At 57.8% G+C, this 25,754-nt stretch overlaps 1 protein-coding gene across 5 annotated transcripts in view; it reads right to left on the bottom strand.

The window, feature by feature from the left end:
- Positions 1-1,478: 1,478 nt before the first annotated feature.
- Positions 1,479-25,754, bottom strand: part of SH3PXD2A (SH3 and PX domains 2A) — a 224,141-nt gene continuing 199,865 nt past the window's right edge. For 4 of the 5 annotated variants that reach the window (XM_028511891.2, XM_028511892.2, XM_036027247.1 and 1 more), the window contains 6 exons: positions 24,750-24,833; positions 19,710-19,827; positions 15,594-15,931; positions 13,316-13,365; positions 10,515-10,634; positions 1,479-8,538 (listed from right to left, as the gene is read on the bottom strand). In XM_028511891.2, the coding sequence (XP_028367692.1) occupies positions 6,574-8,538; positions 10,515-10,634; positions 13,316-13,365; positions 15,594-15,931; positions 19,710-19,827; positions 24,750-24,833 (2,675 nt within the window). In that variant the 3' untranslated portion in view covers positions 1,479-6,573. The remainder of the gene's footprint in view (positions 8,539-10,514; positions 10,635-13,315; positions 13,366-15,593; positions 15,932-19,709; positions 19,828-24,749; positions 24,834-25,754) is intronic. The other variant, XM_028511893.2, reaches the window with a different exon arrangement.

The raw sequence follows: 25,754 nt of genomic DNA on the forward strand, positions 1-25,754 counted from the left end.
GACGGTGGGCAAAACCAGCTGGGGACTTGGGAGATGGAGGAATGTGCTGGAGCCAGGGCCTCCAAACTCAAATACAATTTGTTGCTGGTGACCTCCCCTCTCCACTAAGGAATCCAGTGGCCATTCAGTGAGAACCTGCTGGGGACCCCGCCTGTGGGGACCCTGCTGGGGACCCTGCCTGTGGTACAGTGAGCAGAGGAGCTGTTCCCTCTGGCTGGCTGCTTTCATGGCTGAACCCTGCGGCCCTCCCAGCCAGCTCTGGCTGGGTCCTTGGGTGTTGAATCACTAAATTCCCTCCTTACCTGCTCGCTTCTTCCTGGAACATTCAGAATCAACTGCTTCCTTCTTTAATAAAGACAAAACTCCAGACTCCAAACCCTCTCTCGGCCTTCTCACACTTCCCTCTCTGCCCAGAAGACATCCTCTTCCGGAAGCCGCCTTCCCCGGGAAGGGACGGCAGTCCCAGACACCCCGACATGCCACACGTGCACATACTCCTCTCGCCGACGTGCCTCTCGCTCACTTCCAACGTGCTCGAGCCTTCCTTTGCTTTAAAACAATCCTTCCTTCCTCTGTCTCTCTCACCTCCTGAAGTCCAGCCCCATTAGCCGGATGGAACTGGGGGCAAAGGAGGGACCTTTAGCACAGGGACCTGTTCTCTAAGGCCACTAAGTTCTAGGACTGGGATGGGAGAGGGGGCTGATTGTCAAGGTCAAGTGCAAACTTAAGATTAAAAAGATAGGACTGGGGTAGGGGGGGCCTCTCAACCTTACAGGCGGGTTGGGGTCGGGCTTTGGAAGGTAGAGCCCCCTGCCCAGTCCATGAGGGCCAACGTGCCCCGTTTCTCGTCTGGGAGCCCAGGTGCACAGGACAGAACCGGAGGAAAGCTGACCTCAGCGTGGCTAACATCATGGAGCATGCGAACCGGAGAGGCTGCCCCACATAGGGATCATGATTTAGGCAAAAATATCAGCAAGGTCGAGGGGGATCCCTCTGCACTGTTCCCGTGGTGTCCGACGGGCACGGCTGCCCGCCCAGCTCACAGGGAGCAGGTTCTCGCCCCAAGCAGCCTGCCCCCCACCCCAAACACAGACACTGAGGGTCAGCAGCTCCGTCCTTATAGCGGCCTCCCTCGGTGATGGCGCGCACAGCAGTGGGTGGGAGCCGGGCTGCTGCCGAACACGCCTGCAGGCTGTGGCCCAGCTGACGCCCCTCGGCCGGCACTCCCACACCCCGCGGCCTCTCTCCCACACCTTTACGTGGGAGCTGGGACGGTGGCCTGGGCTGCTTCTGCTAGATCTGTTAATGCCAGTGTGAAGTTTCCAACTACATACTTAATAAAATAATTACAAAAAATAAAAAAGACACATTGCACTCTCCAGCCAGAGTTGTGTGTATGAAAACACACTTGCTGCCAGAAGCTGCGAGTCCCGGGGGGCCTGCCCGATGCCAAGGACGTGTACAATGGAGACAGCCTGCCTGGTGTTCTGCTTCTCGAACCCCATTTTACTTAGTTCAAGTGGGAAATTTGCAACACTCACACGCGTGTGCATGCACACACACAATTTCTCAACAGCACACGGCCCTCAAAAAAGTGAGGGAATCTTAATTCTTTAGCTACGTGGATGGTTCTTTTTCCAGAGAGCTCTGCGTCAAGATTCTCAAAGGTTGTACACAGGCATACACACTCAAGGAGAGACACCCATGCACGGGGCCACAGTCCCACTTGGCACGTAGACCCACATTTGCACAGGAAGTCACCAGACAGAAGGGATGGAGCGGCAAGTGTACAGTACTGGCGGTGGAGGGAACAAGCCGGCAAGGATGTCCTTCGCAGCCGAGGAGCAGAGCTCCAAGGGCTCGGACCCAGAGACTTCCCACCCTGCTGCGCTCTCTACCTGTGCCAAGTTAGGAGGGGGCCGCTTTGGTACCTGTGGTGGACAGTTCTGTCCACAGAGACATGAGTGGGCCCCTCAGATGCTTCTCCGAGACCCTCTGGGGACTGTTGGGGTGTTGAGCAGAGGCGGGGCTCGCTCCCCGGCTGGTCATTGAGATGAATGGGTGGCCCGGGCTTAGCACCAGGCCCAGCTGCAGGCCTGTGGGAACTGGTGTCTCACTGGGATATATCTCACAGGGCTGAAGGCACCCGCCTTCCCCAGGAAGATCTGATTACATCTAGGGTTCCTGCCCATGAACTGAACTTGAGGTTACATAGTTTTAGAAAGACTCAAACATACATCCAAAGGATCATGGCCCACACATCAGGAGATGGGGTGAGAGAGGGCTGCTGGGAGTGTTGTAGGACAGGTCTTTCTTAGCAGCTGGCTGACAAACGGAAATGAAAACAAGGAACAGTTTCTGGATGCCCTTGCTCTGCTCTGCGGGCTGGGGCCCCAGGGGGCCCCACACTGCTTCCCTGAATCCCCTTCTTCTGGGTGGATGACACCCAACAGAAAAAGGGGCTGCCTGCTGGTGGGGACCCCTGCCACCTTGCCAGGGAAGTGGGGCAGGAGGGGAAAAAGATCAACACTCACAAGGCCGCCTGTCTGGTCCGAGGCTCTGACTCCTCCCAGCAGCCCCCGCCCCCTCTACCGACGGACGCGGCCACTGGCCCTCCCGCGCGTCCCCACAAGCCCTGGCATCCCTCTTGGTAATATTGCACGTTTCCTGTCTCTCAGATTGTTTTCATTTTTGATTGAGAATGCAAAGTATTTGGAGGGAATAGGGGAAGTGAGTAACCTTAAAGAAATAATATATTAGTTAAATACAAAAAAAGTAGGGGTTACCTTATCTCTCCCCCCACTTAAAAACAAAACGAACTACCAACCCAAGGTCTAACTTAAATAGTTCTACGCCTATTCTGCAAATACTAGTAATATGAAAATAATGCTTGACCAAAATTCCCTTGTCTTTTTTCCTTAGATGATTAAGAGTAGTAACATGCCTTGCTGAGGAAAGCGATGGATAAATGCCAGTAAAATACGCTGCTCTAACATCTGAAAGTGATTAAAATGATTCTATATAATGCCTTCGTCAAGACGGAGGATTGAGGAGGAACAAAGAGCGGCGGCTGGAGCCAGGCTGGCGGTGGGCGGGGCCAAGGGCTGGCGAGGCAGGGCCCCACCGCAGCTCCAAGCAGACAAAACGGCACACCTGCTGTGGAGGGTCCCTCCCTCCCAGCCCCCTCTCGCTGCCTCGGCGCTCCCCTGGCCTCGTGGAAATGGCATGGTGGGGCCAGGAAGCCCAGCCAGGCCCGCTGTTATAAAGTGGAAGAGAGATGAAGACATTGTTTTCCCCTTGTAATAAAAGAAAAAGTCCCTCGACGGAAAGAAAAAGCACCAATGATGCATCGTCAGGCATTATATAAACCTCAATAATGACCTCAGAAGGGCTCATTATGATTAAAGTTGCAGTATACAGCCGTACAATGTCATTTCACATTTTCAATCGCAACTAATGGAAAACTAGGTTTGGACACTGCTGAGATTTCATTTTTCTTTTTCCTTTTTTGAGTCCGATCTGGTTTTCCTCCAGATGGGTCAGAGCCACAGGCCCCTCCCTCCTCCACCTGCTGCTAGCAGTACCCTCCAACATCACAAAGCTGCTCAGTAGCTCTAAGGAAAGGCCCTCTTGCCCTGGGGAGGGCTCGGCGTCCAGGGGCGCAAGGCCTGGCATCCCCTGGCTGTGTCTGAGAGGGACTGGCATGCACCCTTTTTGCTTCAAGTATTAATATTCTCTTTCGGTTTGCAGGGTTTGTGCTGTGCTGTGTACTAGGGGGTGATGGTGAGGGGCGAGGGGCAAAGATGGGGCATGGCAATCCCTGTTCACTGCCCAAATCTACATGCTGCCACCAGGTGGCACCATTCCCCACGTTTCCTGGATGCCTGAGCAACTCCCAGCCATCCTTAGGGCTGGGTGCCACAATGTAAACACGATGACCACACAATAAACTCTAATGGGGGCGGGTAGGAGTGCAAGCACCGATGCAGTGTGGGGGGTCTGCCATCCAACTTAGCTACGTGATTTTGGGAAAGTCGTTTCCTGTCCTCGGGCTGCAGTAACAGGAAGGGATGGGATGGTGTGACCTATGAGGTCACTTTTAATGACCATCCCTTAGAGCACTGGGGATCAAGGAGGGAAGGTCATGGGGGGTGGGGTGGAGCTGGGGAAATGCGGGCCCTGGTGGTGGTAGAGAGCCCGGCGGGGCAGTGCAGACAGTGAGGAAGGGCAGGGAGAGACAGGCGCTGGGGAGCGCTGTGGTCCAGTCCGACTGAGATGCTCTGTGCGCGGCAGATGCGCCCTGCACGCCTTCCTGGCCTGGCCGTCGTGATGCGGATCGAACTGGCTCAGTGCAGACGTCTGAGGAGTGAGGCCGCTGGGGCCCTGCCCTGGAAGACAGCTCCGCGGAAGGTCCTTTCACCCAAAAGTCACTCTACTTTTAAATTTTATTTTAAATAATCATAAATTACTTTTTTTCTTTTAATAAATATGTGCTGCTTAAAAATGAGAAAAGTATATACTGCATCTTTAAGTAATGCACTTTGCTCTCTGGGTTTCTTTCCATTCTACCTTATTAAAGTGCATTAATTAAAAAAATAATGAACCACTTCTTTATCATTATTGTTCAAAGAAGTCCAAATAATATTAATATGAAGACACTAAACCACTACTATTAGTACTGCAATCTAGCAGATTAACTCAATATCCTGCTCTATATAATACTGTCCAGCAGAAGAAAATAACTAATTTCGATTTTAAACAAACTCACAAACAAAACAAAAGGAAACAAAATCTCACCACGGCCCTTTAACAGAGAACACGAGCTGCCGGGCGTCAGTGTAGGGGATGGAGGGGATGGAGGAGGGCTGGGGGGGTCCCAGGCAAGGCCTGGGGGTGGGGGGCGGGGGGCGGGAGGGGGCACTGAAGGCGTGAGACCTGGGCCCCTTGCTCACCTTCAGGCAACATGCACTTCCTGGGCGGGGAGCAGGGGTGGAGAGAGGGCCTTTCCCCCTCTGCAGAGAACACCAACCCTTAGCCCAGGACTCTGGCAGCTGAATCGTGGCTGTGAGGCCTGATCTGTCCGAAATCAAAGGCACGTGTGCAGACCCACTCCCAGCAAAGGGTGAGTCCTTGGGAAGCCGCTTCGGCTTCTTGGAGGGTCCCCTTGGAAACATCGACAATTGCAAGACCCAAAGTTGACAGGGACTTGATTCTCTCACTTCTATCTTTCCAGGGGCACTGCCCCTCGGGAAGACCAGGTCAGCTCCCGGCCCGGGCTTCTCCATCTTCTTGGGTAACTGCGGCATCGCTTGCAGGCTGGGGGGTGGCTGGTGGTGTCTGCTCCAGTCTGGCCCAAGGGGCCCAGCCCGGGTCCCCTCAGACCAGGAGTGGGGCGATGACCGCTTCTCCATAGTTCGCACGTGAGGCTTTCAAGTCCTGCCCAAGCGGGACAATGTACACAGAACGGCGGTCACCCAGCGGCCTGAGAGCCACCGTTTCTCCTGAACGAGCCCCTCCTCCCTCCTGGGGCCGGGCTTCAGGTGTCTGGGACCTGGGGCTTCTCCAGCCCCCGGTGCCTCCGGCAAGTGCCGGGCTCTGGAACTGTCCACACAGCGGAAACCAAGTGAAATGACTCCGGGGACGCACGTCAAACACAACCGAACCGCCTCCCTGCGAGAGTGCCGCAGGGGAGGCCACCCATTACCCTCCCGTGAGGCCGACCGTCCCTAGGCCCCCAAACAACCCCTAAAATAAGAACAAAACCCAAGGCCCAACATAAAAGCCTAAAATCAATAAACCTCCCCCAAAACATGCACAAGAACTGTGCACCCAGAAATGTCCACAATGAAGTCTGTGCAGACCGTGAGGAGGCCCCGTCTGCTCTGCTGACTGGGCCCGTGGGCCCCCACGGGCGCCGGGCAGCACGGGCTCTCTGCTCACGGTCAGTGACGGCTAAGAAAGGTGGTCCCTGCGGGCACCGGGGGAACTGCTTTTTCTTCAACGAGCGGACACTGACAGTGGCCTGGCCAGGGGCAGGTGGAGCTCATAGGACACGTGTCCAAGCCTCAAAGCCAGCGGTGTCTTCTGCCCGACCACCGGTGGTGGGTGGCGGTGATCCCTGGGCAACCAGCACAATTCACGATGACAGGTGAGGACGATACGAGGGCCACCTCTGGTGACGAGGTGCCAACAACAGGAACAGGGCTGCCCGAGGGCAGGGCACAGGAGGCCCCTTCGACCACATCTTTCCCAGGTCTGCAGCCATGGCCCCGCCCGGCTGGGGTTGCCCACGGGGCCTGTCCCCAGTGGCACCGAGCCCACCAGCGAAGCCACCACGGTGCACGCGTGGGGCTCCGCTGTCTCACCTCTGGGCCCAGGCCTCCTGCTGAAGGTGGGCCTCCGCTGGACCTTACCTTCCAGCTGGGGGACAGCCCGGAGGGGAGTATCCTTGAGGTCACCCCTTCTGCAGGGTTCAATGTAGCCCTCCCCCCACCCCCCTCCCGTTTTCCCTTCCCCTATTGTCTTTGCTCCACCCCCATCCACCCTCAGGCTGGAAGGACCCTTCCCCGTTAGTTAGTTCTTTTTTTCCAGGTAGTTGGAGGGCACCCAGCCTTTGAAGGGCCGCGCCCCGTCCAGGATCTGGCAGTACCACCAGCCGTTGGGGTTCCTCTCCAGGACCTCCATGGACACACCCTCCTGGAAGCCCGCCGTCTCCTCGTCCCCCTCATAGTCCGCGATCGAGACGTACACGTCTTTGAGATTGTTGTGGATGAACTGGGACTTCTCGATGGGCTTGGGGCGCACGGGGGACACAGGGATGCCATTGCGCTGCGTGGGCAGCAGAGGCGTGTCTGAGCCCTGGCTGGCGGCCCGCTCGGGCAGGCGGCCCTTGGCCTCCGCGGCAGCGGAGCGGGCGGCGCTGAAGGAGGAGTTCCGGCGGACGCCTCGGAGGCCGTCGGTGGCTGTGAGCGACTCGTTCCTCCGAAGGGCGCAGGACAGGTTGTTGTCCTTGGGGGGTGGGGACACGAACACCGACTGGGGCCGCACCGCCACCTGCCGAACGCCATTCCTCATTTTCACCACCCCGGCCCCCGGAGTCTTGCCGAAGCCCCCGGGGGGCTTGGAGGGGATGGGGGGCGTGGCCCGCTTGCTCTGGTTGACGGTGTTCAGCGCTTGCACCCGCCTCTCGATCTTCTCCAGGCTGTCTGACTTGCCCTCCTGCTTGCCCTTGGCGGCTACCGCGTCTGGCTCTTTGCCAGCGGGGTCCGGCGGCTCGTTCTCACCCGGCACCAAGTAATGGGAAGGGGCCCAGCCCTCCAGCTCCCCAAACCTCACATACCACCAGCCGCTCTCCAACTTCTCAAGCACCTGCACCTCCACGCCTGCGGGGAAACTGATCTCGGAGTCCTGGACCTTCTGGTAGGCGCTGCACGTGGTGTAGGAGGTGGCCTGCCCTTCCCGCCCCTTCTTGGTGGGACGTGGGGACGCGGCCGCCGGGAGGGGGATGATGTCAGCCGAGCCTCTCCTGGACCCCTCGTTGGGACCCTCGGAGGCCGCCTGGGGGGGCAGCTCTGAATCCTCACTCTTGGAGCCCTTGAGGCCCCCCCGGAGCTGGCCCGTGGGTCTCAGCTGGCGCCGCAAAGTGCTGATGTCCATCTTCTCTTGGCTGGGGGACTCCGCTCTGTTCAGGAACGGCTTGGGCCGGACCGACGGCTTGGCCCGGGCACAGGAGGTCAGTCCTGCCTTCAGGTCGGCGTCCCTCTTCGCCCCGACCTTGGGCGTGCCGCGGATGCCTGCATCCGAGGCGGAACGGGGCTTCAGGTCGCTGCTGTGCTTGGACAAGGAGGAGGACGAGGAGGAGGAGGAGCAGGTGGTGTTGATGGTGATGGACGAGGAGAAGGAGGCTGAGGAGTGGTTCTTCCCCAGCTCCGCCTGGGCGTTCTTCTCTGCCTTGAGCTTCAGGAGAGAGGAGGACTTGGGGGAGTCTGATTTGGGGGAGTTCTTCCTGGCAAGGGACAGCGGGGAGTCCCCCGGGGAGTCGCTGCCCCGGGAGGAACGTCCGGCGGACAGGGTGTCCTCTGCACACGGCCGGAAGCCCTCGTTCTCGTAGATGGTCTCCTCTTCCGGGGCCACGTCCTCCGAGGACCCGCCGACCTTGAAGCGGGCCCGCTGCAGCGAGGAGGCGGGCGAGGGCCTGCGGGGCTGGGCCGGCCGCTTGTCCCCCGAGCCTCTGTCCTCCGCGGGCTCCTCACTCAGCTCTGGCTCCGAGTCGAAGCCAAAGGCAGGGATGTCATACTCAGGCTCCTCATACTTGAGCTTCAGCGGGGAGCCCTGGCTCTCACTAGTGCCCGCCGGACCCTCCTCAGCCTCCTTGGGCTTGCTGGGGGGCGCCGGGGGGGGCACCTTGGGCCGGGTCAGTGTGCTCGTACGGCGGCTCAGGTTGGGCTTCTTGCGCTTGTCGATGTAGGACGCGGGGGCCCAGCCCTCCTTCTCACCGATCTGCACGTACCACCAGCCACCTGAGTTCTTGTCGATGACCTGGGGGAAGGGCAGACAGGCCAATGAGCGGGGAGGATTACTCGGGACCCTGTGATGTGCCAGGCTACGAGCTGCATATTCTGGCTCTGGGAGACGTTATCTCCATTTACAGATGAGCAATCTGAGTCAGTGGCCCAGGACCCTGTGCAGTAGGTGATGGGCTGGAATCAAACCCCGTTCTCTATCATCTCCTAAGTGGGGGGCTCCCACCATTCAAGTACCTCTCCCCAGTCCCTCCAAGCCTCTGTCAACACTCTGGTCGAGCTGGCCTCCTTTTTGACCACTGCTTCTGTCCCTAAGCTGCTGCACTCGTAAGATGCACTGTTCCCAGTCCCTACAGAACCCAACTTGCCGAGGACCCACGTGTATAAAAAAACTGCCATTCTACCATTCCACCACTCCCGTCCTCCTCCCACCTCCAATATTACAAGGTCCTTCCCTGGTGACCCTGGAAAGGGTTTCTCAGGTCAGAAGAGAATGTGAAGATGCAGGTGAGCTGAACTGGGAGACGTGGCCTGACTGAGGCCAGAGCCTCCCTACACAGCCCTGCCCTATGTGCCCACTGCCTGGGGAATCCCACTAACTGAAAAGATTTCCTTGGGTTGAATGGTTTTCCCGTGGGACAGATGAGGGGGTGTCAGTCATTTCCATGTTAGTATAAACTAGTTCAAGGAGCTTCTCTCTTAATGGCGATGTGAGACTGGCTAAAGGCCAGGTGTGAAGTAACTGGTTGTGTTGGGGTTCATTTAGATTGAAGAACACAAAGGGAAGGTAGTCTTGTGTGGTGGACACCCCAGAGAAGGGGTCCTGGGGAGAGGAGGAGAAGCGTGAAAACAGTGGCCCTGGGGAACAGGGGCAAGGAAGAGAGGACAGAGACTGCCAAAGGCAAGCTCAGCCTAAGACCAGATCTCTGAGATTGCCATGGACAAAAGAAAGATTTTTCTCATCCCTTGGGTACTCTATTCTTCTATCCTCCATCCTTGCCCACCCCCATACCTACATGTCAAGGTTAGGTAGATCCTAAGGATGACAGTTCTGTGACGTTACCAGCTTTGTAGGTCCTTCCAGAAAACTAAGCACCAACGAGAGACTGATTTCTCTGGGAAACTGAGTTCCAAGTTCCAGGCATGTGATTTAAAACATTCACAGTGGGGATATCGCCTCTTCAATAGGCAGAGCCTGCCCAGTTAATCTCCTGACAGTTTTATATGAATTAATTGGATTTTACTCCATTATCACACGAAGCCACTCGAGAGAAACAACAGAGTCACAGGCCTTCTCTGTCCCCTGGAATGCCATGTTCAGCACCGACTACAAAGCAGTTTCATAAATGTCAGGAGACAGGCCAGGAGGGACCACCCCAGGGCATACATACTACCCCAGTGTGCAGAGCATAACCAAAGCTATGGGGGAGAAGCGGCTGCATCAGGCACCAGAGGTGCCTGTGGTGCAGATGTGGTCGGAACCCAGGTCCTGGCGTCTCGCCTCAGCAGCCTGGACCGTGTCCTTCCGGCAACGGCACTTCCCAACCTGCAGCCCCCCGAGGGGCTCCTGGGAGAGACCGTGTGCCGGGGCCAACTGGGCCGTGCTGCCTGATCTGGTCCCCTGTTAGAAATGCACAGTGACATCTCCATACATGGGCTCTGAGAAGTTTTGCAATTAAAACAACAAAACTGGCTGAATTTTGTTGAACCCACTGTCCTCTGAACTCACCCAGCCACGGAAGCCCTTTGTCTCACGGCACACCCACCACTAGCTCTGTGATTCGCTTTGGGAAGGGCCGCTGCGAGCACGGGGCAGAAACACGAGTCCTGGGCTCCAGCCCTGCCTGCGCTTCCTACCAGCTTCAGGGGTCTCGTTTCTGTGCCGCTCCTGCTTGCCCCGCAGGAACAGTGCCAGCGAGACGAAAAAGAGAAGCGTAGCAGGTCTTTGGCCACCCTGAGTTAAACCCCTCAGCCTCCTGGCCCCAGGCTCACCTCTGCCTTCTGTCCACCCCGAAAGCTGATCCCGTCAGAAATGCACGACTGGAATTCGGCAATGGTGTAGTACTCCACCTCAACAGAAGGGGGCTCTGGTGGCTTCGGCAGCTGGAACCCCTGCAGTAGAGAGGGACTCGGTGAGGAAACCCACCTGATCAGAACGCTAACAGCAGGAAGCACGGCAGTTACACCAGCCAGACAGTAGCTGACCTGAGGCCGTACCTATCACCCAAGTCACTCTCCTTCCTAGGATTCACCTGAGCCGTGTCTAAGCCTTCAAAATGACCCCTCAGTAACAGCAATTCCCACCCTTTCATATCTGGAGGTCCAGTTCTCCGAAACCTCAACAGCTAGGTACCAAACAAAAATGAAACACCAGAGAAGGCATTGTGACGAAGTCTGCACACACAGCCTGGCAGGGGAGGACAGCTACTTCCTGAAGACTGAGGGAGAAGGCTGCAGGGGCGACATCCGGCCGTAGGGGCAGAGCTAGGGGACACAGCCGTCTCTACGGGTGGGGTGCGAGTGCGAGGCAGCGTGGGGCTGGGTGGGCAGGGCCCTTGGCAGGTCATCACAATGCTGTCAACGTCGGCAAGCACCAAATAAGGCCCAGGGTCCGCTGCTCTGCGGACCTTGGAGCCCATGGGCGACCTGTTTTTCAGATGCTGACATGTGAATACCTAGACAGTGTTTGAGGACATTTAGAATGTGGCCATGGCCTGTGACTTGTGAGGCTCATTCATTTATTTTACAAACATTTGCTCTGTGTCAATTGGGTGTCGGACGATGGTCTAAGGCACTGGGCGTCCAACAGCGGACTAAAGGATGACCCCCGAGCCCTGGTGGAGGGGATACTCTAGATCACCCGTTCTATGTTCCGGCCACACGTGGCTCGGTGCCTCCCCCTTGCTCCCAGTGTGTCCTGGTGTCACACAAAGGGGTTAAAACAAAATGTTTTTTGAGTGAAGATGTGTGAGTGGGAGACTAGGAAGGGGGAAGTGGCCGTGCTGTAACGAGAGGACCTGGGAAGACCTCTGCCTTGCAGCTGGGCATGTGTGAGCTTCAGTCGCAGCTCAGCCTTTTCCCAGCTGCACGGCCCCGAGCTCGACCTCTCTCAGCCTCAGTTCCTGCATCTATAAAACAGAACTAAGGTGGGGTCCCTGAGAGGATTGCTGAGATAATGTAAATACTGACTTCTGGCCCAGCCAGGGTCACGGGAAGGGAGAAGCCAGAGCTAACCACCACCCTGTCCTCTGCACCTTCCTCACCCACCACCCTGTCCTCTGTACCTTCCTCACCCTTAGGGGCAAGTCCCAATCCAGCCTGCCAGCTCGGCTGCCTGGGGTCAGAGCGAAAACAGGCTGGGAAGAAGCTGGTTTTGCAGGAACTGGGTATGATTCCGTCCACTCTCCCTGCCCTGGGGCCTGGCCCTGCGGCCGTGCATGTGAGCAGATGTGGTCCAGGCCCCGGCCCAGCCGGACCCCTGGCCAAGTGGGATTCGGCCGGGCCTCGCTGGAAACAGCAGCGCTGCCTCCGCAAGCCCTGCATTTGGTAAGTGTGGAAGGAATGGCCCCATCCTTGCCAAAAGCAAGTCTGCCTGAAAGTAATTAGCTGGGGCTGAGAGGAAAGGCAGGGAAGAAGCTGCCGGTTCAGCCGTGCACCGCACAAGGGAAAAGGGAGCTAGAAAGCCCACGGGGGCCGGTGGCCAGGGCGAGCTCAGTCTCCTCGCAGGGGCCAGCTCTTCCATAATCCTGTCTGCTGAAGGCCCGCTTCTCCAGGGACGGCTGCCCTCCCCTGGGCGGAGGTCACTGGTCACAGTAACCCGTGCTGTTAGCCCAGGTGTGACGTCAGAAGTCTGTTTCCTCGCAGTTGTCGCAGGCGGTGCTTCCGACAGTGACAGCGGACACAGGAAGCGGAGACCTGACCGCCAGCCTGCAGCACACATCGCCTCATTTCATCCCCACAGCAGCCCCAGCAGACGCCCGGCACCGACCCCGTCCTACAGACGAGGACGCTGAGGCTTGCGGCGCGTATGCAACTTGCCCCGGGGGTGGCTGTTGCTAAGTGTCAGAAGTGGAATGTGACTCTGTGTCTGGCAGACTCGAAGCCCCCTTCTTTCCACTGTACCCCACTGCCCTTGATAATGTCCTCTGTTCTAGGGCTCTCGGCCCACCACCACCACGGCTGCTGACCCGAGCCCAGCACTCTGAGTGCCCATCGGCCTCCTCGACAGTCTGGACACCAGGAAGCCCCACCCACAGAAGCCAGGCCCCCAGCAGCACTGAGCATCTGTGAGCTCCAGCACAAGTCTGCCCTGGTGATTGGCGCCAAACTGCCTCCAACTCCTGGAGGATGCTCACTGGTCTGCCCTCCACTCTCCCGCCTCTGGCTTCCACCACCTCCATCGGGCATTCCCCAGTAAGGGAGGCGAAGCTGAAAGGTGTCCAGGCTCACATGGACAGCTGCATTTCAAGCCCCTGGCAATGCCCTGGCCGGACACTCTCGCCGGCCAGTCTAAATGTTTATGTCTGCCAGTGCAGTGGCCGGGATGGATTTATTTAGCTTTGGAGTGCAGAGAGTTTTCAATTATAAACTGTCTAGCTGGTCCCCCACCCCCCGGAAGGTTGGGGTCTGCGAGCTTCCCTCTCTGCCCCCAGCCCCACACAGCTGGAAGAGACCAACAGGTTCTGCAGTGAGACAGCCAATTAACAGGGGGTGGGGGGGGAGGGGGGAGAGGGGCAAGACAGCACACCCCCAGAAAAGGAACAAAACAGGGAGAAGAGATATGGCACACATACCAGGCTGGATTCTCGGCGAGGGGGAGGCCTAGTCCTGAGGTTCGGCGAGCCTAGAAAGAAAACATGGCTTAGAAAATGCCAGCCAGACACTGGGCCACACGGCCTGCCCCGCCTTCCCCCGATGTGACCGCCTCCTGGTCCCATCCCACGTTCACGAAGAGCCCACACTCTCAGTCATACATGCGCACTGTGGTTCGGCTTCCTCAGCGGGAAACCACGGAGCTCTAAGCTGCTTCGGCTACACTTCAGGGGGTCCACGGGCCCTCTGCAACGGCGTGCACATTGCAAAATGGACCGACACTGAGGAGGCATTTTTTAGGAGAAAGGGAATACAGCTTTATCAAAGTACTGGGTTGGCCAAAAAGTTCATTCATTTGTCCCCCCTCCCCCCTGTAAGATGGCTCTGGTAGTGCTTAGCTGTCTTTAACTTCATTTGAAACAATTTTGTTAGACTGTATTGTGACAGCTGTCATATCAGCATGCACTTAAAAAAACTTATCAAAATTGGTGAATTTTTTTGTAGCCATTTTAACACTGAAGATGGAAGAAAATAGGCAACATTTTCAGCCTATTATGCTTTATTATTTCCAGAAAGGTAAAAATACAACTGAAACACAGAAAAAGATTTGTGCAGTGTATGGAGGAGGTGCTGTCACAAATCGAATGTGTCAAAAGTGGTTTGCGAAGTTTCAGGCTGGAGATTCCTCACTGGATGGTGCTCCACACGGTCAGGCAGACCAGCTGAAGTAGATGGTGATCAAACCGAGACATTAACTGAGAGCAGCCAACGTTATTCTGTTACACCGCACGGGAGACGGCCGCCATACTCAAAATATCCAAATCAATAAGGTTATTGGTGAAAGCGAAAATGTGTCTTTTTTTTTTTAAGATTTTATTTATTTATTTTTAGAGAGGGAAAGGAGGGAGAGAGAGAGAGAAACATCAATGTGCGGTTGCTGGGGGTTCTGGCCTGCAACCCAGGAATGCACCCTGGCTGGGAATTGAACCTGGGACACTTTGGTTCCCAGCCCGTGCTCAATCCACTGAGCTATGCCAGCCAGGGCTGCGAAAATGTGTCTTTTATTTTACAAAACAAACTAAATGAAATTGCTGGCCAACCCAATACAGAGATTTTCAAAGCATGGAGCAGAGACTGTGCCTATTTTGTGCTCATGACTAAACCCTTAGAAGCTAGTACAATTCCAGGCAAGAGGAGAGGCCCTCAAAAGATTTCCCTACACAGTGGACTACTACTTGGGCGTAAAAAGAAAGAAGAAAATTTTACCCTTTGTGACAGCATGGATGGACCTGGAGAACATTAAGCTAAATAAAATAAGTCAGTCACAGAAAGACAGATACCACGTGACTTCACTCAGATGTGGAATCTAATGAACAAACAAGCAAAACAGAGACAGACTCATAGATGCAGGGCAGGATGGCAGCTACGGGGGGCAGGGGGTGCAGGGATTGAGCAAAAAGGAAAAAGGACTCATGGGCATGGACAACAGGGTGGTGATGGCGGGGGGCAGGGGGGTATAAGGGGGATACATAGTAATGGGGAAAATACAACAAAAAAAGATTTCCCAACTGCCTGCCTAAAAGATTTCAGGCACAGAGCACGCTTCACCAAGTTTAGAACAGAAACAGCTTTCCTCCAGATTTTAAGGCTGGACACAAACAGAAGCTTGCCTCTCGTAATAGAGAACAGTTTAACCCTCAGCCGAAGGCACTGTGAGCCAGGGGCGCGTGGAGAGTCAGAGCTCGCCATAGAGCAGGGTTTCTCCTGCAGGAACGAGGAGAATCCTGAAGAACGACCCTTAAAAATGTGCTGGTACGGAGAAGTAAAGCCACCCCCTCCAGATCTTGTAGGTTTCTAGAAATTCGTGGAAGGCAGTCAGGAAGGTGGGGTAAGGCCCAGGAAGGTGCCCCTCTTCGGCAAAGCAGCCTGGCATCTGCGGCCCACACGTCACAGCCCGGGGACGACACCTGTCTACGAAGGGAACATCCCTGGCTCTCCACTGGAGAAGGGAAGGCTAGCAGCTCATACACTGATGTCATGTCTCTTCTGTGGAGGGCTGGGGAGGAACTGCCTCGTCCACTCCTGTCTGTGATTAGCATGACACCAGTCGACAGAGTGAGGCTGGGGCCAGGGGTCCATCTAGATCTCAGGAAGAAAATGATGCGGGGGTCCTGCATGCCTTTCTAGCTTTTCTGGCACCCCACGGCCACTCTATAAATATCTCTGCGGCAAGGACCTGGGGCTCCGGGAGGCTCTTACTGATCTGGGCCCTCTGAGGGGCAATCCTGGCGACGGCCGGGGAGCTCTGGGCCAGCTTGGAGACGGTCCTCTCGGGGACCGCCAGGGCGCTGCCGTTGGAGGCGTTGCAGAGGATGGGCAGGCTGATCTCCTTCTTGGCGACGGGGGCCTCCGGGCCCTCGCCTTCGGCTGGTGGAGTCTCTTTGTCCCCCGATGCCTTTTTGTTCAGCAGGTTGCTGATCTCCATGATGTTCCCGATGATCTCCACTGGGCCCGCCAGGTTCTTCTTCCGTGCTGGCAGGTCTTCCTTGGCCTTCTTCAGGTAGGATGCTGGTGCCCAGCCTTCTTTGCCCAGGTATCTGTGGGGGAGGAGTGGGAGATGGGTCACCCGAGTGCTGAAGCCGGCCCTCGTGCCCCGCCCCCAGGCTCAGGCTCCATCTGGCTTTGCCCAGCAGAGCCGTTTCGACCGTGTTCAGCAGGCATGTGGCAATCCCTCTGCTCTGGAGAGACCTGGAACTGAGGGCACCTAGACCTGGAGAAGACACCTAGAACACCGCTTCTGACTACCTCCTTGTTCTTTGCCCCGCCCCTCCTGGTGGGAGTTCCCATAATCCACAAAGTCAGGCAAATGTGGGACCTCCAAGTAAGAAGATTCCTCAAATTTTGGGTCGCCCAAAAGGTAGACTTCGTAACAGCCTGCTACCTCACAATAAGAAAAGGGGAATTCCGGAGATTAAAAATGAGGTGTCTAGAGCTACATGTCCTATTGGAAAGGGAAGTATTATCAAAGAGGCAAAGAGGTAGCCCAGGTGAATTAGAAAACCCGAATTCTGATCTATGGTACCTTGGACAAGTCCCTACCTCAGGGCTAAATTTTTTTCTCTTTGGAAAAATGCAGGGATAAAGTAACTGCAAAAATTTATCCAGAAGGATGAACATATGGAGACCAACTGGGCAGATATCTCTAAAGAAGAGTGACCGAGTGGGAAAGATCCATGCTATGCACAAGTAGCAGATGGATCAAGTTCATGGAGCAAGTCCACAAACAGATGAACGCTAATGGGGACCTTCCGCCTTTCTTTTCTTCCCTCCCTCCCTTCCTTCCTTCTTTCCTTCCTTCCATTCATTTTTTTAGAGAGAGAAAGGAAGGGAGAGGGAGAAAGAGAGAGACATATAGAGAAATCTATTGTTCCCCTTATTTATGCACTCATTGGTTGATTCTTGTACGTGCCCTGACCAGGTACCAAACCCCACAGCCTTGGTGCATCTGGACAAAGCTCTAACCAACTGAGCTACCCAGGCAGTACAAAGGGAACATTTCAAATCAGTGTGGTAAGGATGGATTATTCAGTAATCGATTTGGGGACACCTGATTATCTAGTTAGGAAAAAGAAGTGAGACCCTGGCCCCACACCCTATAGCAAAATTAAAAATGCAAATTGTGAATACTTGCCTAATCTCGGGGGAGTTGAGAAACCTTTCTACATGGAATTCCAGAGGCTGAAACCATACACGAAAAGACTAAAGCACGTGACAGGATAAAATAAAAACCTCTGGGACTGGAAAACAAAACAAAATGAAAACAAAAACCAAAAACCCCTAAACAGGAGAAAAGGCAAAATGCAAGGCTGCCTTAATTTACTGCTCGATGACTTCTGAAAACAAGCTGTCCCCTTTTTTCTCCCGTGGTGCTGAGCTCCTACCCAAAGCCACTTCCCGGCCCAGCAGCTGTCCCTGCCCCTGAGTTGGTGGTAATGTCCCCGTCTGCTTCCTGGGACGCAGCTGGCTCTCTAGAATGGCTCCTCCATGCCAGATGTCTGACAGTCCCCTCCCCTGCCTCCCCATCTGACCTCATTCTGGGGCTCTCGTGAGGTGGGAGAAAAAGGAATGTGAAAGTTAAAGCTTCTATCGGCGACACGGCTTGAGCCTTGCTGGAAAGCTCCGGGAAGGGGTCACCCCTCCTGTGCTCGTCGTGGAAACATGTGGAAGGGGGGGCGGGAGATGGAAGAGGCCCGGGGGTGGGGGGACCTGGGAGGCAGACACCCGTGAACAAATGATGGAAACCAGGGAGCTGACAGACAGAAGCCCAGGACTTCAGGGCAGGAGGGGAACAACTAGTTGAGATGCCTTGTCTTGCACAAGGCCACCACTGAGGCTCAGAAAAGCGAAGCAAGTGGCAGGGGGTTGCACAGGTAGCTGGTGGCAGCGTCTGGCTCAGACGCTGGGGCTCCTCCATCTTGGAGAAAAGAGGACACGGAGCCTGCTGGACAGGGCACGCGCTTTCCTGCGAGAACACAGCGGAGGGTGGGCCGCGGGGCCTCACGGGCGTGGCGGCCAGGCCAGCCACTGCCCTGAGTGCTCCTGCGCGTCAAACCCCGTGTGCTCCCTCGGTGTTACACGGATAAAATTAGATCCCAGGCGGAGAGAGGCAAGGGGACCGGGAGCGGCTGTGTGTGTCTGGGTCCAGCTCCACGCACATCTGCTTTCCAGCTCTGGAGCGTGGAATGACGCCAGAGGGAAGCCAACTGGAAAAGGAGAGATGGAGAAAGAGGGAGGGGGTGTGTGTGTGTTGGGGGGGGCGGGCGGAGAAGAAAGACAGGAAATGAGGATCAACACAGAGCCTGGAATGTTGGGAAATGGCACATTTAAGGGGGTGTCTGACGGACTTCTTAAGGTGGAACCTTTTCAGCAGGGTTTTCTCAGCTGAAGCTCCCGCTGGCTAACGGGCTAGGCCCTTGGGACAAGAGGCGACTAGAAGCAGCAGCACCAAGTGGCTTTATGGGTCAGGGTAGAAAACTTAAAGAAACAAACTAAAAGCCGGCAGTTTTGTAAGATAACCTCCAGGCAAGCGGGGTCGGGGCCCAGTGGCCAGAATGCCCGTGGGCCTCCTATGCAGTACACACGGCCGCTGGGTGTGCAGGCTGGCTCTAGCCTGCACTGCCATGAGCATGCGGGGCCTGGGGCAGCGGCTTTGGGCAGCACACGTCCAGGCACACAGCCCCGACCCACCTAACAGGACAGGAAGAAAGGGCACCTCAGCCCTCCCGACTGCACGCCTGGGGCCAGGGCAGCTATGTCCTGTCAGGTCACACTAAGATTCAGTCCCCTGAGGCTAGTGACCCTCGTCCTGCCCATCAGCACAGACCATCACTGGCAGCTCGCTGGTCAGCCGTGGCCTGAAAAGCCATCTCATGAGTGCCTGCGTCACCTTGGTCACGCCTGTGCCCACTGTGGGAGACACAGCCTAGAACGTGCATCCTGCCCACAGTGAGTCTAGGGTTCCTGGGTGTGGTGGGCGGGCGAGGTGGTCCCCAAAGCCCACAGGTGTGGGACTATCTCTGCCAGGCTGGTTATGGGCAGAGAAGAGAGAAACTAGGCAAAACCATCACACCTGAGTGAGTCCCCAAAGAACCAAAACTTGTCCGTCCTGAGGGCAAGGCTCCCCGAGGGTGGTGCTGGTCTTGGAGTCCCCGGGCAGAGGGGACTGGGCGGGCAGGACTTGGTAGGGAGGGGCGAGTGAAGCCCACGGGTGTTGTTTCCAGGAGCATCAGGAGAGCTCCCCACTCCTCTCTCTTTCCTCCCCAGTGGGTTTCTCAGCTGGAGAGTGTGATTAGGCCCTGGAGAAGGAGGGGCTAGAGAAGAGGCCTGGGCCCAGGCCTCACTTCTCCCTCAGCTGTTGCAACCGCGTGAGCCAGCAGAGTGGGACAGCCCGGGACAGAGCCAGGGTGCTGGGCCGTGGGCGGCGGGGCGGCCTGCTGGGGCCTCAGCAAGGCCCGTGGACGCCAGTGCTCCAGGCGGCCTGAGCTGTGGAGCACATCAGGCAGCCAAAGCTGGACGCAGAAAACCACACTCAGAGGTACTGGACCCTCTTGGCAGTCGCGTGAGAAGGGACTACACCACCGCCCGCAGGCTGAGCCGGGGCCCCTGTGCCCCGCTGGCCGCGGCTCAGTTCTCCTTTATGTGTCCCAGGGCAGAATCTGCCAGATGAGCTCTCTCTGTTTGAGCCGGTCAGCTGCACGGACTCAGCATGGCCAAGCCCCGGCCATGGGTGCAAAGCCGCCGCCGGTGTCCACTCCCCATCTGGTGTCTACCTGCTCTGCTGCCCAGGGCATCTTGCCTCTCTACAGGGGCTCCTACCTGATGTACCACCAGCCCTCCAAATTCTTCCTGATCACCTCCACAGTGACGCCCTTCTCAAAGCCAATCTCGTCCTTGCTTTGGCTGGTGTAAGGCTGCACAGTGACATACTTCTCCTCTGTGGGTGGCAGGCAAAGCAAGAAAGCACAGTTATTTGAGGTCGGGATGTGGGTCCTCCTTGCTGTCTCTTCCTGCCCCCTGGCATGGCCTTTGCTTAGCTGTTTGCTAAGGTGCACTGGGTCAGCCTCTAGCTTTTCCAGGGAAGGGGAGGGGAGGGGAGGGGCCAGGCTTCATGCTGCTCCCAGTGTGTGCCGAAGCAACCAGGTGTTCTGTCAAGTCCCTGGGCAACACAGAGGCCCTCCCAGCCCAGTAACGGGAGCCAGGCTGCCGGGACCTGGAGTCCTTAGGACCCTGCGCTAAGGGCAGGGTTAGGAGGAGCCTGCCCCTCATGCAGCCTGTGTCGGGAAGTCAGAGACCAGCCCTGGGTGTCCCCTGAACAGACCACACTTCCATCTGTGCCCTGGACTGGCCCTCCTAGCCCTTCTCCACCGCAATCCCTTAAATCCTCCGTCTGACCTGAATGCTCCAGAGGCCCATCCTCGGTGAAGCCTTACCTGACCACTGATCGGACCACCTTCCTAACCACGTAACTTCCCCAAGAGGACTCCAGGGAACACAAGTTCAATGACAGAGGTTGTGTGTGTCTTGTTACGATGAGGGTCCCATGGCCCAAGGAGTGGTGGCAGCACTGAGCGCAGCCCCATCAGGCAGGACCACCTGGAGCCCTGAGTGAACCCGTGTGTCTGTGTGTCATCCGGAGGACAGCATGCTGCCCTCACCACACAGGACAGCAGACCCCTCCGGGGAGCTGCCTGCTCTGGCCTCACACAGTCTGGCTACAGGCCTTGTTCAGGATTTCCCAGGCCCTGGGCAAGAGGCACCTTGTGGGAGCTCAGGAAAAGCGTGGGAGGGCAGGCATGGAGAGGCTGGGCCACACGCGTCTTCCCTGGTTCCCTCGGCCTCTCTCCTAGCGGGGGCCCTGCTGCCTCCATGTGGGTCCTTGCTCAGGCTTCCAGGGAGGTGATGCTTCTGTGACTCCTGGGGGCAGCTCTGCTCATCTCCAGGAAGCCCCCACCCCCACCCCCACCCTCTAGAAGAACAAGGGGCAGCCCTGAACCTATGCTGTCTACTCTGGTGTGGGTGCCCCCCCTGCAACAACTCTAAGTGGACTGTGCTATACATGGACAAAGGGGCAGGCGGGGCTGAGCAGGGCGCTGAGGGGGTGGCCTTCTACGAGCTCAAAATAGCAGGACGCTGGCACAGGACGCCGGTCTCTAAGACGCCTGCCCCTCACCTCCTGGCTCCCAGCTGTGACAATCACCCTGATCCTCAGCTGGACCAGGGCGGGCGGCCTGCCAGAGCCTCTGGCAGCAGCGGGGGGAGGGACAGCTGCCACCCCAACGCCCTGTGGCAGGAGGGCCATCTGTTCCTGCTTCCCTGGATTATCGGGGTCCTGTCTGCGGCCCTGTCCCGGGCCGAGATAGCAGCTCCCTTTGGGACGGAGGCAGCTGCTCTGCCAGGCTGTGAGGACGGAGCTGGCGGGCCGCTGGCCGAATCTGAAAGGCTGCCAGAAGGCGAGAGGTGGGTGATGACCCATGGGAGTCTCTTCTCCAGCCAGCCTTTCTCAGCACTGACTAGCTCCTGGAAGCTTTCGGATCGCAGCGCAGCCATGCCGGGGAGGGCTGCCAAGGCCGCCTGAGAACCTCCTCCGGCCAGATTCTGACTCGGCCTTGGGGAAGTTCAGTGTTCTACAGGCCAACCCTCCACTCTCCTGCCTGCTCCTGGTCCCGCTCCATTTTCCAGCGGGGCACGGTGTATCCTGGCCCTGGCGGTGGCCGGAGGGCCAGCGCCAGGCCCCGGGAATCTCAAGTTCTGAGGTTAGGGTGAGGCGAGGCCTGCAGTCCACATTCTGCCTTTGCTCAGCTGGGCTATTTTTAAAAGCTTGTGGTTCGAGCAGGAAGCCATCATTAAAGTTTTCCTAGGCAAAGTTGCTTTTGCAGAGAAAAATTACAGTCCTCCTCTTGGGAAGATCAGAGGAGCCCTGCCCAGCCGCAGGGCAGAGAACAGGGCCTAGACCGTGCCATGTGGGCTCAGGCCCTGGAGCGGCCAGGCCCGCGCACCGGCCTCCGCAGCCCTCAGGGGGCATGGGGAGGGCAGAGCCCTGGGGCCATGCAACCACCCTGCTTCTCCCTGACCTTCCTGGGGTGGGCAGAACCAGAGATGTCCACTTCACCCAGTAAAGCCAAGCCACTCCTGCAAAAGGCCCTTTTCTTGGTGGCCCTGGAGCTGACGTGAACACAGCTGTCTGGGAGTGGACGAGCTCACAGTAAGATATCTGGCTGGCCCAGCCCTGCCGCTATAGGTTCCAGGTGATGACAATTCGGAGCCCTGGCTCCAGGCAAGACAACTCTTCCAACTGGTCTGTCTGGGGGCCCGGTTTCTGCCACGGTTGGCTCGGGCGGCACAGGCGTGGACTGCTGCCATGTGAACACGTGCCGCGTGGGAGTCAGGCCCCCGACCCACGTTTCCCCAAGGGGAAAGCAGGGCCAGCCCCTCCACAGGGCCAGTGCCACCCGCCCCACCGGGGGGCCAGATGGGAGGAGGCCCAGCCAGACAGAGCATGCCCGGCCTCGGGCATGGCTGAGTGGCTCAGCTTGGTGGGGGTCTCTAGAAGGACTGCCCCTTTGGAACAGGAGTTGAGGGAGTGGGGAGTTCTGGGGGTACCTCGGGGCTTCTGAAAAGACCGAGGCCGTGGTCGCTCCAAGGATGGTGGCAACCCTGCCACAGGAAGGGCTGGCCAGGCCGCCCACTGGGTGAGTGGGTGGGTGGCTGGGGGAGGTGGACAGGCCTATTTTGGTTTTGGAGGCAGGGGCTGGAGAGCCCTGCAGTTTCCAAACCACAGACGCCTCCTCTTTCCAAACACTTTCCCCTCCGTCAGCAGTCTCCCCAGCTCCCCTCCTGGCCCCCACAACTTGCCCAACCCCGCTGTGAGGGGCCTTTGGATTCCACAGGCCTGGTTGGCCAAGGGAGTGGGAGCGGAGGCCCCAGGGAAGCGCTGCTTTCCTCTTGTCTAGTCGTACGTGACCCCCTGCCTGATCCCCCCACCAGCTCGGCTCTTCGCATAGCATCTCCCAGCCAACTTCCTGCGAGCGTTTCTTGGCTGCCTGACTTAACTTAGGGCTAAGGCTGGGAAACAATATTGTTCAGATCTCTTATTTAGGAGAGAGAAAAAGAAGTCACGGGCTCATATTGGCATCCTCACGGGTGACCGAAGAATCGTGTATTTGGCAGGGCGTTCAGGCCCATGTCTGTGTGATACGTGTTTGTGTGTGTGTGGCACAGGGGTCATGTACAGGGGCCTCTGTGAGGCTGTGTGTGCCCTTGCATTGCTGCAGAGCTGGCCGCATGTGGTTGTGAGCAGTTGGTATGCATGCTATTTGTGACGTCTCTGTGCGGTTGCATAGGTGGACCTGTGGATGTGGATCCGTAGGTAGGATCCCCAAGTGCCATCCCAATCCCCAAGCTGTGTGCACAGGCCCGTGGGCGTGCATCTGTGGGCTGGGACGTGACAGTGCACTGTGGCCGTCAGGGCTGCGCGTGGGCAGGCGCTTCACTGGTCGCATGTGTCCATGTGGTTGTGGAGACACAGCTGTCGCTGGGGCTCAGTGTGCGAGGGGGTTTGAAGCAGATGCTGGGAGGGGGGTGGGGAAGGGTGAGCCCTCCTCCCTGCTGCTTTTTCCAGGCCAGGGTCCCCCTGTCCTCTGCCACCAAGGCTTGGGGCTACGTCCCAGCACGGCCCCACAGCAGTGCGGCCCCACCCACCCTAGCTCCAGGGTGCCTTTGCTTTACAGTCCACCTGTTCCTGCTGTTTCCACAGTTCAGCCCCCATCCTGTGCTGGCCTCCAGGGTGCAACCCATACTCCCTCCTCAGGACAAGCTGGGCTCCTCAGGGCAGGGGCTCTGAGCCCGACACTCAGCCGGCCACAGGCAGTGGCCACCCCAGAGTCCAGACTTCCTGCTGCCAGGGGCTTGGGGACAGATGCCAACAATGGTCGTATATTTGTTCAGGAATAAGCTTCGGGGTGGGGGTGCAAGTCACAGGGCACCCCTGCCATTCTAGAGACGCCAGTGCTTATCACCACCCCCTCAGCCGTGCTGTCACTCCCGGAGGCGGGAGGAACTGGCCACCCACGGCCAGGGGTGTGGAGGTGTGGAGGGGTTTGTTCAGAGGCCCCACCCACTCTGTCCCAAGCTCCTGGATGTCAGAAAGGCTCCGAACCTGCAAATGTCCTGGTTCCTGACCAGCCTGTGTGGCACACCAGGGGCTTCCCTGGAATCCTCTTGGTCAGCAGCCTCCCCCCACCCAACTCCAAGTCCCAATGGCTAGTGTTGGAGATGCTGGGGGCTCCGGGCTGGGCCTGATACCACCGTCACAGGGGCCAGGCTGGGCCTGCCCCTTGATCCCTTTCCGGCTTCCTGGGGGCTGGCTGATGGAGATGGATTGTGGGCCGGCCCTTCCTCCTACTCTGTCCCTAAGCAATGCTGGGGAACAGCTCTGGCCGAGGGAGCGCCTGCTCAGAGGAGGAAGACAATGAGGTGAGCAGGTGAGAAATTGTGAGTAATGGCCCCTGGAGAGATTCGGAAACACTCAGTTCTCTTAACCTGCAATTCTGAGGGCAAGTGTGGCCTCTCGTCGAGCCTGGCTGCCCCCACAACCGAGTCTTAGGTCCCATGACCCCCACCCCCAGGACACTGGCAGAAGAAGCCAGAGCCGCCTCCAAGTGCTATCCCAATCCCCAAGCAGACCCTGTGCCCGTCCCTCGCCCCCACCCCAAGCTGCAGTAGGCGAGAGAAAAGTCCGGGCAGGTGGTCCGGGCGAGGAGGCCACGGGGCGGAGCCCGGAGAGGAGGAGGGGTGTTAGTGAGAGAGGGGGAAAGAGGCAGCGGCTGCAGGTAAGGAGAAGCCGGCCCCCGCGGTCACCTCGGCTGTGCTGCCTGTTGACCATCCCGCCCAGGGTCCACCGGCGATCCAGGCGCCGCAGATGGGCCTTGCGTCTCTTGGACACTGGTGTGGGAGGTGACGATGGGACACGCGGCGACAGGCACCGGCGGAGAGAATGAGATGAAGATGAGATGGGATGGGATGGGGCAGGAACGGATGGCGGGAGGGGAGGTTCCCACACCCAGGCGGCGGCACATGCCCGCTGCATGGGGCACCTCCGACCGGTGACGCCAAGGGCGTGTGGGGAAAATTCAACCAAAGCCGAAGGGTACACCCCCCAGCCAGGGATGGGGTGAGGACCTAGAATCCCAGTGCCTGGGAGGTGAAGAGGGTCGTTGGCTCTGGCCAGTGCACGGATGACCCTCCACTGCAGTCCCCGGGAGAGGCCGCTGCCCCCGCCATGGCTGGGCAGTGCTGGAGCCAGGGGTGGTGTGGGGCCGCATCAGACCGGGGCTCCCTGCCCTGCCACCCACACACTCCTTAAGTCCTGCTAGTGAACCTGCCACTGTGCGCCAGGCACCGTGTGTGGAAGAGCACACGTGTCCAGGGGACACTCGGGGTCCCTTCCTCACCGGGCTTATAGCTCTCACTGTTCTGTGTATACAGTGACCCCTCCTTTCATAGTGACCCCCTCAGGATCGACTCTGTTGAGAGCAAAGGCTGGGCCTCTGCACCCCAGGGCCCACCTCGAGGCCGTGCACATGGCTGACCCCTCAGAAACGGGGCGAGGGAGGTGCACACGTGGGCAGGGGCCACGGGCCTTGGCTCTGCTACCTCTCCAACTGGATTCCTGATGAGAGAAGCTGCCTCCCCAGCTTCTCGCTGCTCCAGAGCCCTGTCGTCCAGGCCGCCCACCCTGGGGTGCATCCTGCGCTGGTCGTCCGGTTGCTCTGGCCCAGCTCCAGATGCTCCCTGCCTTCCTGCGGGACACTAGGCGGCACGGACACCAGACCGGGACTCTAGGGTGTGAAGCGACACTGCACG

This window comes from Phyllostomus discolor, chromosome 5 (assembly GCF_004126475.2).
Source record: "Phyllostomus discolor isolate MPI-MPIP mPhyDis1 chromosome 5, mPhyDis1.pri.v3, whole genome shotgun sequence".
NCBI lineage: Eukaryota > Metazoa > Chordata > Mammalia > Chiroptera > Phyllostomidae > Phyllostomus > Phyllostomus discolor.